We start from the raw sequence: 14,966 nt of genomic DNA, 5'->3' as shown, positions 1-14,966 counted from the left end.
GGGTGGATTTGCCAAAGTAGTTGACAACCAAGTATAGGATAATGTGATTTGTGTTGAATAGACTACAATAAAAACTTATGTTTTAGTAGTTTTCTATTAACAAAGTTTAGAATCCATGCAGTTCATACAGCTAATCTTTAGAGAGGATACAAAATCGTTAGCTGTATATGTTGCCTGTTTCCTGATGGTGAATATAGAAAATTTATAACTAAAAAATGATATCAAGTATTCTGTTGTAATGCTTCATTTTGTTGGAATGTTTGTACTTGTTTTCCAGGGAACTTGTTGCATTGATATTAGCCATATTTAATCGTCAGTTTGCATTTCCCATTTTTACAGCTTAAAAATGTGTGAATAATACATCGCACAGGATGGCTGGACTCAAATAGTTTTCTGAATGCAATTTAAGCAATTGTATGTGCTATTCTATCATGTTGAAACAAAATTACAAAGTGTTATCTATCACAGAGGTTAAGAAAAAAATGGCCTAGCGTGGCTAGAGTAATTATTTTGCCAAGGTTGTCACAAGAAATAATTACCTCTTCTTACTGGTTAATGTATGTTTATTGTTCTTCACTAATAGTTTGAATAATTTATCTTAAAGCATTATGGTATTTTTTAAGTAGAAAAACAGTTGAGTGTTTTTAACTATGAGAGTACCTTGAATAAAATAGTATTTCATTTCTGAGGTTGATGAGGATAACTGTTTGAATAAATGAGTAACATGTTGGTTTTCTAGTATCAAATATTACTTCACAGACTCAGCTTTTTTCAATCTATTCAGATTTAAGAAATAGCAACTTATATTAAGCCTTATAATTTTCATTTTCATATTTTTACTCATAAGCTCTGTAAATTAAATGAATGTTCTTTATAATTTTTATTTTTACCTCCTTTCTCTTTACTGATATTTTTAAATGAGAAATTATTTTCATTTGTTCGCCCAGAGCCAAAGTTATTCTACTATGCAAAAGTTATTCTGCTGCCTTCTATGACTTTTTTAATAAAATAATTTCTGCGGGATATTAATCTCATCTCTTTTCCACAAAAAAGCAAGTTTTGTAGTAAACTATTCAGAAGATATATCATACTTCCCTGTTAGAAATTCACAACACACATGGCTTTATTAAAAACTCTGAGAAGCTCTGTTAAAAGAATCCCTCTTTATTTATTTTTGTTGTTTCATTTAGTGTTTTTTGAATTTATTTGACCACAGAACCAATTTATTTGGGTTAACACCCAAGAATTGCTCACGAATCTAATGTTTGGCAGAACACAATTAAGAAACATTGTTTTATTGTATGCACCCTGAGCCAAGATGAAGCCCAGTGGAGTAATCTTCATCAAGGACATCTGGGTTCAGCATTTTTAGGGAGAGTCTCCCACTGTGGGTTCCGGACTTTGGGAAAATAAGTCCCCTAAAGAAAGGAGAGAGATGTTCAGAAAAGCTCTACCACTCACATAGCTTTTTTCATCATAGTGTAGTTTTTTGTGGTTTTTTTGTTGTTGTTTGTTTGTTTTTGTGTTCTTAGCAGGAAGAATGCAATGGGATTTTTATAAAAGGTTTCAGAGAAAAACAAGAGGATTTCACTGTCTACTTGTTCAGTAATGTTTATAAATCCAGTAGTGTGTGTTTTATTTGTTTGGGCTTTATAAATCTGTAATTCAAACCCGGTTTTATTATTGCCTTAAAGGCAGCCACCCATGTAGGCACAGAGAGCTCCAGAAACACACGACTAATTGTTGTGGTTTCCCCTGCTGAACTTGAAGAGTTTGGCGTTGAATCCCAGTCTCTTGGCTGCTGTAATGTCTATGCAACAAGCTATTTTTCTGGCATGAGAGCTGGCATATTGGAAGTACTAATTTAAATGGTCCTTTTAGGTATTACTTTGCAATAAAAAATTTTCAGACTAATAAACTCAACTTCTTCTGAGCTTCGTCTAAGAATGTAAGCCTACCAATTCCATCTCCTTTCTTTTTCCTTTTTGTCCTATCATTTTCTTTTTGTTCTCTAACCCAAACTGACAGATTTAATAATTAGAAATATTTTACAGGTAATGTTTTTCTATTTACACTCAAGGGTTGAAAAGTAAAGTTACTTAGTATGCAGATGAGGTCTTCCTGGAAAATGCTCTTCTCTTAGCGCACACACGAGCACAATTCAGGGAAAAAAAATGATGAGTTATTTAAGATATTAAACAATAAGCTATCACTACTTTTTTCATTTTAGAGTGGGTAGTCTGTGGTTAAATAACAAACAAATAAATCCTCTGAGACCCTTTGTAATATTAGTCAGAAAGAAAGAACCCAGCAGCGAAATGCAGAATCAAAATCTAATCATGAAGTCTCTAAACAAGATAGAAGAGGGAAGAGCCAGTTTATGGCCTGAGCCATGTCATTTGTGGGGTTACTGTTTAATTTTTGAAACAGTCAAACTTCATTCCTCCAACACCCTCTGGTAGAGCGCATTGCTTACCTCCCTTAACTTTGTTTGTCTTGGTGGTTTATAGTACTTCTGGGGCCTGTTTCTCTCAACCAGCATCCTCTGTAGTCAGTCATACATTCACTGGTCATCAAAATGCACCCGTCTTTTGTTCATTTCCCTAGGGCCTTAACAAGTAACTGATCAATCTGATAAAAAGAAGTCAATTTTTTATTTTGTAGCAAAACGTAAAATTCATGTACTATCATTCTGTTTCAACCTATCCTGTCTTAAAGGTCTGTTTAGACATGAAAATATCGTAACCCAAATAAATAAATCTAACAATGAGGTTCTTTTTTTTTTATTTTTTATTTTTTTTTGAGATGGAGTCTCACTCTGTCACCCAGTCTGGAGTGCAGTGGTGCAATCTCCACTCACTGCAGCCTCCATCTCCCAGGTTCAAGTGATTCTCCTGCCTCAGCCTCCCTGAGTAGCTGGGATTCCTGCGTCCACTACCCCACCTGGCAAATTTTGTACTTTTAGTAGAGACAGGATTTCACCATGTTGGCCAGGCTGGTCTTGAACTCCTGACCTCAGGTGGTCCAACTGCCTTGGTCTCCCAAAGTGCTGGGATTACAAGCGTGAGCCCATAATGAGCCTTTAAGCAGCCTGGCCCATAATGAGGCTTTTAAGCAGGCACAGAGGTATTTATTGTGGCAGATAACCCTTGTCCAAATATAGATCAACACCTGCAAAATGGCCACTATAAGTAAGTCGCAGCCTATACCAGTATTCTCTAAATAATCTAACAAAATTTTACCATCACTTTCACCTCAAATATGATCTAGGTAAAGGAGGAGGAGACTGAGAGTCAAATGAACTTTCTAATCCTTTGTAGTGACTACTGTCTCACAAAAAAGAAAGTAGTACACTGCATATCAGCATTTATGTATCAAACAAAATGAGTATTTTCACAAAACAAATAAGCAGAAGGTAGAAATATTTGATTATTGTTGTTTATCTTAATGTAGACGTAGATGGTACGTGCCTATGACTTTTCCAATGTTTTTTAGCTGTGGCAGACCATATTCCCAAGGGAATCCTGCTGACGAGCCCCTGGAGAGAAGTGGGGTAGCCACTCGAACACCAAGTAGAACAGGTAATTCATTGTTTTGGATTCTGTTTCCCAAAATGGAAATTGCCTTATTTTTGTTTTCCTGATCAAAACGGTGACCTACATTTCTGATTTTTGGGGGGGTGCTGGGAGACGTGGTCTCATGATGTTGGCCAGGTTGGTCTCAAACTCCTGGCCTCAAGTGATCCTCTCGCCTCAGCCTCTTGAAGTGCTAGGATTGTAGGCATGAGCCACTGCGCCTGGCCTGATTTTTTAAATTGCAGATTTAAAAAGACAAGGGAGAAAATTAAAATCATCTGTACCCCTACTCCCTGGAGTTAATCATTGGTAAAGTTTGGGTGCAAAGCTTTCCAAAATGTTTTTATACATTTATACATGTGTATATTTCTAAAACACAAGAGGCCGTTGTATATAATATATAGAACTATATAGAAATACTATTTTATCTTGCTACTTCTGACATTGGAAGTACTTTAAGTGGTTCCCAAAACATAGCAAATACTCAATAAACTTCCTTCAGGCACCTTACTCAGCTATGAGAAACGTCATAGGAGCTCAGAGAGCATAGACGTCAGACTCTGGGTATTTACTGATTGGTCTTTTAGTTAGTACAGTTTCCTGCTGACTGAAATGGGGACAGTGAAAAAGGGCAGATAAGGAAGGAAGCCACAGGATTCTAAGAAATGGGATTGGATACATAGGATTTCCCATGCTCCCAAGCATATGCCATCACTCTGTGCTCTACAGAGCGCTTTACTCCTGGGTATGTCAATTCAATTTCTCCCACCTCATGTGCCCATTCTAGAGTGTTATAGTCACTCAGTGGTTTAACGTATAGGGAGAGAAATAGAGAAAAAAGAAACATAAAGTCCTAGGATTTGTTAAAGGTATGAACTGTTGATCTAAAAAATATTATTGAGGGATTATTGAATGTCATGCGGATTACAGATTATAATTTCCATCTGTTTTACTTTGTTAACAGATGTGTGATGTTCTCCACCCTATGATCCTATATTCTTGGAGTGTAAGCTCATGAAAGCCCTGTTTCCCTAAACAGTATATTTACCATATGCATCTTAGCAAAATTTGCTTAAATGAGCCGCCTTTCCCCATTGTGGATCTCGTAATAAGTTGTTCTCTTTTAATTGTAGATGACACTGCTCAAGTTACCTCTGATTATGAAACCAATAACAACAGTGACAGCAGTGACATTGTACAGAATGAAGATGAAACAGAGTGCCTGAGAGAGCCTCTGAGGAAAGCGTCGGCTTGCAGCACCTATGCTCCTGAGACCATGATGTTTCTGGTAGTCCCATATCATCACTTAACTCACTCATTTACTTGAGAGATCAGCTTCTGTTACAGATACTGGCTTAGAAATGAATCTCTGAGGCCAGGCACAGTGGCTCATGCCTGTAATCCCAGCACTTTGGGAGGCCGAGGTGGGCATATCACGAGGTCAGGAGTTCAAGACCAGCCTGACCAACATGGTGAAATCCTGTCTCTACTAAAAATGCTGAAATTAGCTGGGCGTGGTGGCGCATGCCTGTAATCCTAGCTACTCAGGAGGCTGAGGCAGTAGAATCCCTTGAACCTGGGAGGTGGAAGTTGCAGTGAACCAAGATTGCGCCATTGCACTCCAGCCTGAGCAATAGAAGGAGACTCTGTCTCAAAAAATTAAAAAAAAAAAAAAAAGTAAATAAATAAATAAATTACCCAGGCATGGTGGCAGGCACCTGTAATCCCAGCTGCTTGGGGGGCTGAGGCAGGAGAATCACTTGAACCCAGGAGGCGGAGGCTGCAGTGAGATGAAATCATACTGCTGTACTCCAGCCGGGGCAACAGAGTGACACTCTATCTCAAAAAAAACAAAACAAAACAAAACAAAAAGAAATTAATCTCTGAAACATGAGATTTACAGATGTATTTCATCTGGATTACACATGTATTACAGCCCTTCCCATACTTATCAATATATTTTTTCTCTTTCCAAGCATTTTTGGTCTCTTAGTGGTTCTATTATCTGGTGATTAAAAGCATAAGCATTTACAGTTACACAATGATTACAGATATTTCTTAACCCAATCAAAAAGTATATACAGGAAAATGTATTATTTCATTCCTTAAAACAATATTTTATAAACACAGAAAAGAAAGACGAAGGAAAGGAGGGAAGAAGATATTCACTGACTTAGGGCATCTGCTGGTTTTCTCTAGTACCTCCTTGACTTAGAACATGAACAAATATTTGTTTTTCTTGTAATATTGTCAGTCATATATTGGCACTAGCCACCTATTAAAATATCCTTTAATGATTACTTACTTTGTGTATTTGAAAAGATCCATTTAAGGAGGATGGAAGCATACATTTGAGTCAACTTCATTGTGGGGAGGTGGCAAGTGGTAGAAAACTGTTGACTCTCAAGTGATCATCAATGGCTGCTATTACCATTTTTCTTTTACTGTATTTACTGTTTGTATTTCTAAGTCAGATAGATCATCAGGTAAAATAATTTATATGTTTCCTTATCCTCATTATCTTTTTTTTTTTTTTTTTTGGCAAATGTGCTTTTAAGAACATCCTCGTTTGGGACCAATTATAAAAAACCTTTACTTTTACATAGTGCATGTTTCTCAAGAAACAGTCGATCACATGAAATAAATTAAAATCCCTAAAAAATGTGGCAACATTAATCCTATGTCCGTTTTAAAGCATTAATATAAACTTAATAATAATGGTAGGAATGATCAAGTCCTCCTACTCATGGATTTCTTTTTTTTTTTTTTTTTTTTTTTGAGACGGAGTCTCGCTCTGTCGCCCAGGCTGGAGTGCAGTGGCCGGATCTCAGCTCACTGCAAGCTCCGCCTCCCGGGTTCACGCCATTCTCCTGCCTCAGCCTCCCGAGTAGCTGGGACTACAGGCGCCCGCCACCTCGCCCGGCTAGTTTTTTGTATTTTTTAGTAGAGACGGGGTTTCACCGTGTTAGCCAGGATGGTCTCGATCTCCTGACCTCGTGATCCGCCCGTCTCGGCCTCCCAAAGTGCTGGGATTACAGGCTTGAGCCACCGCGCCCGGCCAGGATTTCTTTTGAGAGCTTAATTTAAGGAGGGAACCCTCATCTCTGAAAAATTTACATAACTATGAAGAGACGTAAATTTACATGCAATTACAGAATATTCTGAAGTCTTTAAAACTTTATTTAAGAACCTTACAGTAGACCCAAAGTAGTTATACTAACTTATAGAAGAAACATCCATGTTTTTGCTGGAGTGTATATGGACCAGTGATAGGCAAGCACCTAATAGTGCAAAATTTATATCTGAAATAGCATTCGTTCCTTTCCTTCTTACTTTGGGGTCAATGTCTCATTCATCTTGACTTTTTTAAGCAAAATCACTTATTCACCTTGGAGTTTTAAGTCATTTATTTCCGATAGCCACAGTTGTTACTGAATTTCGCAAAGCACAAATTGCCCTGTAGAAAAACTGCATGCTGTTTAAGTATTTGAACGTTAAACATTACAGGACAAACCAATTCTTGCTCCCGAACCTCTTGTCATGGATAACCTGGACTCAATTATGGAGCAGCTAAATACTTGGAATTTTCCGATTTTCGATTTAGTGGAAAATATAGGAAGAAAATGTGGCCGTATTCTTAGTCAGGTAAGAAATGCATTCATTCACACTAATTTAAATATAGGAAAAACAGTTCCTTGGTTGCTTAAAGCTCTGTAAATTCTTGACACTTGTGGATAGGTGTTGTGTGGAGAAAGGAAGTTTTAGAACACTGTAGATTCCTTGGTGGTGGGTTAACAAAAGAAACTGGAACTTCAAGTGAGTCGGATGTCATATTCTACAATTAAAATATGATTTATTTTTAAAGACAAAGTAGGCGGGGATAGAGATACATAGACAAGGGACAAATGATCTAGAATTCATAGAATTAAGCAAAAGAAAATCTGACTGAAGCCCCTAAAAGAAGAAAACTGCCTGTTTAGAGATACTAACTTATTGTCTGTAATTATTTTCAATGACTTTTTAAAAACTTTCGAATATTACAGCAGTTAGACCTTATCAAAGGTAATACATTGTGCCAAAATGTGTTTCCTCTTAGTGCTCTGAGAAACACATCACATAGAGTTATAGAATAATACTGTTGCTGCATAACCAGCCTCTGAGTACTGTTTTCTTTAGGCTAGACTACTTTCATGGCTTTTCACATAAATAATTATTCGTTTTGCTGAAGAAGAAAGAAAACAAGTAGAAATTAAGAATTTGAAAATGTTTCAAACCACAAAACAAAATGATAGATTTGCTGTACTACGGAATACCCATTGAAATACACACCCTTAATTAATAAAGAGGATGGTGCGATAATGTGTATCAGCTTATCTTCACACGTTTTAGATGTGTTCTTATCAATTTGAGTAAGTATCACAGCAGAGATAGTAAGGACCATCAAAGTTGTGAATATCAGACTTAGGTAAGAATTCAGGACCCAACCCAGATTTATTGGGGCCACTAACACTTCTCTGCAAAACAATAGAAGAGAAGTCACTGAAATGCTGATTTCTACGCAGTGCATCAGAGATGAGCTGTCTTTGGACCACTCAACACATGTCTCAATGTGGAACTTCGTTTGGGGTGAGGATCCTAATCTGTGAAGATTGAAGGGAAAAGATAGCAGGCCTTTCTTCTAGTGTTTGCTTCTACAAGCACATATGGCTGTCTAGTCTGGGGGTACACTAACATTATTGATGGAATATGAGACAAAAAATTCTTACAAAGTCTGTAAAATATTCAATTTTGCCTCTGCTAGACTATTCTGTCCATCACCATGTTGAGGAATATAATGGCAGCCCTTGCACTTTACTAGGAGTTGAGAGTCCTGTTCTTCTTCCCTTCCTTTCTTCTCAGTGCTAAGCAACGTCTCACACTAGCTGATCTTAAGGACAGATTTAAGGATAGTTGCTCTGTCCAATTCACCTTAGCCTCATACCTTACCTGGAAGACTGTGTATCTTCTTTCTGAAACCCATGGCAAACTGCAACTTTGAGGGAGTGATCTTTCCTGCAAATAAGCCTGTAATAGGGCCACAGGATGTGGCAATGAACCAAGAAGCATTTTCTCTCTTTATTTTATTTTAGTTTTTTTTTCACTAGGGAGTATGTTCCCTGGTATAGAGACACACATCTCATCTCATTTTATATTTGATGTATATCTCACAGACTCTCAAAAACTTAATCTTCACAGTAAATTTAGTGCAGGATTTTTTTAAAATATGTATTTTATAGAAGAAGAAACTATGGCTTAAAAGAGGATATGCTACTCTTCTAAAGTCATCTAGTAAATATTCAACCCAGGATTCCAAAGTAGATTTATCCATATCAGAAGCCCAGGGTTTTTACATTCCTTCAATTGCTTCTCATATCTTCATAAAACACCTTGACTTATTATATGTTCAAGTTCTCCAAATGAGGATTCGGACCTAGTAGAAAAGTGGTTATGATAACAGTCGGTTTTACAGCACAAATGACGGCGTACAGAATTTCATTACGGGTACCAACCACTCCCTTGAAGTTCTGTGAGCTGGGAATGGGAGAAAACAACTTGACCAAAATTGCCACACAATGTTTTCTAAGAGTCCTGGATACCAGTAGACAATAAAAAGATTAAGGATAATTAACAATTAGATTCATGCAAAATTCAATAATGTATCTTTTGTTCCAATCATGTTCCAAAAACAGAGTAATATATTGATATATGATCCTCATTAGTCACTGTTTACTTTCCCAATTTCCCAGACATTAAACTTTGAACAAATGCAGCTTCTGATGACTTGCTCAGTAGAACTTTTTGAGATTTTTTCTTTTGAGTTTACAAGAACAAAAATTACGAAATTTTGGTTATGGAAAATATGCGTATATTTTTGCCATAGTACAACTTTAGGACAGTGAAATGATTTAATGTGAACATTCCAATACATCACCTTTTGGCTGAGACTAAGTGGAAAAAGTCTAATTTCAAAAGATTTTTAAAGAGACATGTACAATGGAAATAAGTCCTCAGTTTCAATATACAGCCTGCCTTTTGATAATTATCATTTTAACCAATTTAAAAGGACATCCTTCAGATTTTGAAAAGGCATTTAGTGTTTTCAGTTACCAATATTTACCATCGTTCTCTTTACGTCTGACACACACATAGAGATGTTTCATGTTTCATAAGGCTTTGTCTTTTTTTTTTTTTAACAGGTATCTTACAGACTTTTTGAAGACATGGGCCTCTTTGAAGCTTTTAAAATTCCAATTAGGGAATTTATGAATTATTTTCATGCTTTGGAGATTGGATACAGGGATATTCCTTGTAAGTATGCTTGATTTGTGAAATAATACTTTTAAAATATGTCCAATTTGCTGTGGGTAAGTGGGATAGTGAATCATTAGCAGGTAGCACAGAATTACACATGGTAGACACTCAATATGGAGACATCATATGGTGATTAGGAGATATCACCTGTGTTAGAATCCTGGCTCCTTTACTTTTCAGCTGTATGAGACCCTAGGGTTTACTTAAGCTCTATGTGCCTCATTTCTTAGTCCATAAAATGAGGATTATAATACCTGCTTCATATGATTGTTGGGATCAAATAAGATTATAATTTTAAAGAGGTTATTTGAGTGCCTGGCACACAGTAATTCCAACATAAGTCCACTTTAATATGGCTATTTTTTGGAAATAAATAAATACTAAATTTATTGCTCATTTAGTAACCCATCTCTTTTATTGGGTGAATTCAACTTTTGTTGTGGCATCTGAAGAGTTAAGTCACTATATATGTTTTCTCCACATAAGATAAAGTTGGCTGGTGTTTAGAGGGACAGGAGGATGATGGTCTGATGAATAAAATAGAAGAGACATCTGGAAGTGGTTATGGAAAAATGATGAGAAACATTTTAAAAAATCAGGTAAATGGGAAGACCCAAGGGAAACACACAATCAAGAATTCAAGCTTTGAGTCTTGTGGGAATAAGTTTCCCATTTATAATAACAAGAAATTGGAACACAGAGGAGATGTTAAATTTTCATTATGTAGCATTTCAGGAACCATCAATCAGAACACATAAGTAAAATGGTCCTACAGAGCTACAAAATATATGGTTTGGGAGACAATGTCTATAGGTCCAAACAGGGAAACTATGGAGATGTTCAAAAACCATGTAACACATTAAGGAAATAAATACATAGAAGAAAAATAATCAAACATAATATGTTGATTGGAGCATGTCTTGGAAATATGTTATTTAAATCGTGTTTTGGCTTTTAAACTTTTAAAACTTTTAAAGTTTAAAACTTTTAAGCTTAAAAGTTTTAAAAGCTTTTATATTTGCTTTTATGCACCTCAGACTTCAGAGTCCCGTAACTTCTTCATAATTGTAAAGAGCTGAAGTTACATTAAAAAAAAAATTAATACTGATAAAGCGTAAGTATTTCCAGGAAGCGGTATCACATTAACCTAGGGATTTACTATGAGCATATTGTTTTCAAAATCCCATCCACATGCTACATTGGAATCAATATGCACAGCAGATAGTGTATCATAGAAAAAAAGAATGAAGAACTGAATCTACCAATGAGATTTTCTGAAGAATATGGGACCAAAATACAGTCAGAGTAAGGCAGTTGGAGTAAGGCAAAGAGAAGCTGAACAGTACCAGGGCCCCTGGGAACATCTGACTGACAAATCCATGGAAGCTGGAAGAGAAATATGAAAAAAGGGGTAGTTGGAAAGGATCTCAAGATAAGCCTTGCTTTCGTAATACGATTTTCCCAGGGCCCACCCTGGTTGGATGCCAGTGATTGACCTAAGTGTTCACAATTTCTCAAAGGTTAAGGAGTTACATAAATAAACTTTTATAGAAAGGAAGCCACTAAAAACACTAAACAGCTAATCACTAGACTGAATTTCCAAATTCATGTTATATTTTCAAATGTATTTTAATGATATAATTAGCCATAGCAAAGTTCCACTGAGTTCAAAGTAATACTAAACTCCATAAACATAAAAACTACCAACTTTTTCACAGGTAGTGTATCATTAAATCATAGTTGAAAGATGGCAAGTGTTTAAGTACAAAAATAAGTTTTCAGATTCTAAGATTTATTATTCACTTTTACATTTTCTTATTACATTTTTATACGTTACAAGTAAATGGATATTTTTTTCCCTGAATGAGTGGGTTCTTTATTCCAGGTGAAAAGAACTTGTTATAATAAACCTGCTTGTTCTATTAGAAGTCCCGGATACTCTCCATAAAGGGAATTTATTTACATCTTTTCATAGGAAAGCTCTAGCTTCATTTGTGATCACTTTTAACTAATAATGTTTCATATGTGCTGAGATTGTAAATTAATATGAATATTTATTAAAAGCTTCACTTATTAGTTATAATTAGCACGTACAAAAATTTGCTATGTACCTACTTATTTTAATATTTACTTTGGACTATATTTCTAATGGTTCTATCTAAATAAATCCTTAGTTGAAAAGAAGCATAAGAGGAACCGAAGTTAAAATAGGGTTGGATTAACTTTAATATGATAATGTGTGCTAATATTAGAAACTAAATTTCTTATTATAGTTCTAAGTGTACCTTTAACAGTTTTCAAGAGAAGAGGGTAAGTAGGAAAGCTTTTAAATTTGTAATTAGAATCCTGACAAAAATTGAAGGATCTAGATTTAAACAGAGAGTTAAATAAGGAAATTTCTTGTTAGTAGCAATAGAAAGACAAGAAATATGGTCAACTCAATAATATAAATGTGATAAAAATGTATTTGTTCAATCAAACTTAGGATAAATTAATGTATGGTCAATACCCAATTGCATAAGGAGATAAATAATGTTTGGTGTCATTCATAGTCCCTTTCAGTTGGGCATTTTGCTTATTAAACAAAAATCCATTTGTATTCATTCATCAATCCAGTATTTTTGATGGTAGTTTTTTTATTTTCAAAGAGTTTCCTCTCTAAAGTATATTCTCCCTAACATCTCTCATTCTGATTTAAGTTTGGGAAATGGGGAGAATGCCTCAGAAGTACCTGTGATCATGTAGCTATTTCATGGCAGCAATGAGAATAGTCCTGCTCAACCTATATTTAGTTCAGTTCAATCAAGCTGTACATGATGTGCCCACTGATTTTAAAGATAGATATTGAAGTGACATGGTACATGCTAGAGGGGCAGAACTACCAGAGTATTAGCTATATTCCAAGAGAAAACAAAATATTCGAAGTGTTACCTCTATTCTTTACTACTTCCGCTTCCCCTATGGTGCGTAGGAGCATAGACAAAATTTTAAATAAAAAATATATAAATTTGGATCTTAAAATCTGTGAATTTACATACAACTCCAACCCTCCACACCAGCTCACTTCAACTCTGTGCTTGAGGGAAAAGGAGAAAGTTGAGAAAACAAGTGTTTCAAGACGGAAGAGGGAGATGGGCGGACTCTGGGAAAGAGGTAGGGTGTACCATGTGCTAGTGTATGCATGTACGTCTATTTGTTATTAAAGAGGGCGAGGGGGTTGCCACGTAAGTGAAGGCGTCATCGAGAAGGCTTGTCCAAAATGCAGAGATGAAGGAAGAAGTATGATGATATTAAGGATAAAATAAGGATAGCTCTGATAGCGTTTCTTATCCTTCTCAGTTGCCTACCCTGGCCAGAACAAGAAGAGTAATCTTTGAGCATTTTTATGTATCACATAGAAACCTGTCAGTAACTTACATTGACCTTGCTAGCTTCTTTCCTGGGTGTCTTTGCTCCTGGGTTGGGTTACCAGAGAATTAATGACAAGAACAATGGAGATGCCAGCACTTGGCATAATACCGAGTACATGCTAAGTGAATATTTGATTAATAAACATGTTATTGACTGCTAACAGGACAGATGGTTTTCTATTCTTCAATCTAAGTGATTGATGATGGTGTTATTCTCCTACACATACACACATGCAACTTGATGTATATATTTAAATCAGCAGGGAGATTTGGTTAGCGATTTTTTTAAAATTTAGTACTTTTAAACCTGTACTCGAAAGCAAAAGGAACCTTTTCAAATATATATTTGAAAAATGTCTTTACCTAGTTTTTAAATCGAGATTGTACCAGTCTCATAAAATGAGTTTGGCAGCTTTTCTGCTTATATTTTCAGCACTAGATTATTTACTTAGAATTGATTGCTTGTTGAAAGTTTGTTTTTTTAAAAAAAAGCGCTACCTATAAAGTTTTCTGGGCCTGGGCCTTGGGGTGGGGGACAGGGCGGGGAGGATTAGAGCTCAAAAGCTGCGAGTTCACCTGGAATAGATATTATCGATTCCTTACCCCAAACAGGCTCTGCCAACACTATGATACTGCCCCCCATCCACCTCTGTACTGCTATGCTCGTGCACAGGTTTCTCTGACTTGCAATAATAATATTAACTACTGGCATATAGTAATCTTCCCAGCTTGCAACAGGAGAAGATAATTTAACTAAGAAGCTGGCTTCCAACATATATCCCAAAAGTGGTACCCTACTCCCAGACTGCCATTTTCCTACCATACCAGGTCATTACTATCTTCTACCGATAGAGGTAGAAGATACTTTATTTTATTCTTGCAAATCCAGCATTGACTCTGGGAGAAAGCTGGTAATCTATACTCGTTTTATCTTGTTCTGCAGCAGCAATTTATTTTACATGAATAATGTTTACACAAATTACAAACTCACCGTGTATCAGGCCCTTTAAAATCTATTTCCTTCTGTAATTGTCACAATTGTACTATGAATTTGGCAATATTATTCCTGTATTTTTAAGGTAAAGAAATGAGACTTTTTACTATATCTTATTTTTAAGATAAGGAAGTGGATTTTAAGTAACTCACCCAAGTTAGCATGAATAATAAATATTATAGCAGAGGTAAAACCATACCTGTCCTAAATCCAGAAAATTCTAGTATGATCAATTTCATAAATAGCCCAAGTACAGACATAAAATATGATTGTAATTGTGTTGCCTGTGAATTATTTGTAAATGTAATGGGCTTATATCACTTGAGATGGTCTATACTCAGGGATATAGACGCCAATCTTAATAAAATTGCTCTTTCAATTATCAGATAATATTGGTATTCATATTTATGATTGACACAGGTATACAAGTTTTGCTATTTTTTCCTGAGTTTCTTTCTTTCTTCTTCTTCTTCTTCTCCCTCTTCTTCTTCTTCTTCTTCTCCTTCTCCTTCTCCTTCTTCTCCTTCTCCTCCTGCTCCCCCTCCTGCTCCTCCTCCTGCTCCTCCTCCTGCTCCTCCTCCTCCTTCTCCTCCTCCTCCTCCTCCTTCTTCTCCTTCTTCTTCTTCTTCTTCTTCT

At 35.9% G+C, this 14,966-nt stretch overlaps 1 protein-coding gene across 1 annotated transcript in view; it reads left to right on the top strand.

Moving 5' to 3' along the window:
* The window catches only part of LOC116273109 (cGMP-inhibited 3',5'-cyclic phosphodiesterase A-like), a 34,138-nt gene extending 19,347 nt beyond the window's left edge, over nt 1-14,791 (top strand). Inside the window, exons 5-8 of the mRNA XM_031662050.1 lie at nt 3,496-3,581; nt 4,709-4,863; nt 7,083-7,220; nt 9,812-14,791. Coding sequence (XP_031517910.1) covers nt 3,496-3,581; nt 4,709-4,863; nt 7,083-7,220; nt 9,812-9,937 — 505 coding nt within the window. The 3' untranslated portion in view covers nt 9,938-14,791. The remainder of the gene's footprint in view (nt 1-3,495; nt 3,582-4,708; nt 4,864-7,082; nt 7,221-9,811) is intronic.
* The last annotated feature ends 175 nt before the right edge of the window (nt 14,792-14,966 follow it).

This window comes from Papio anubis, unplaced genomic scaffold (genome assembly GCF_008728515.1).
Source record: "Papio anubis isolate 15944 unplaced genomic scaffold, Panubis1.0 scaffold364, whole genome shotgun sequence".
In the NCBI taxonomy this organism is placed as follows: Eukaryota; Metazoa; Chordata; class Mammalia; order Primates; family Cercopithecidae; genus Papio; species Papio anubis.
Note: the sequence above shows the minus strand (reverse complement) of the source record. Positions and strands in the feature narration are given on the sequence as shown.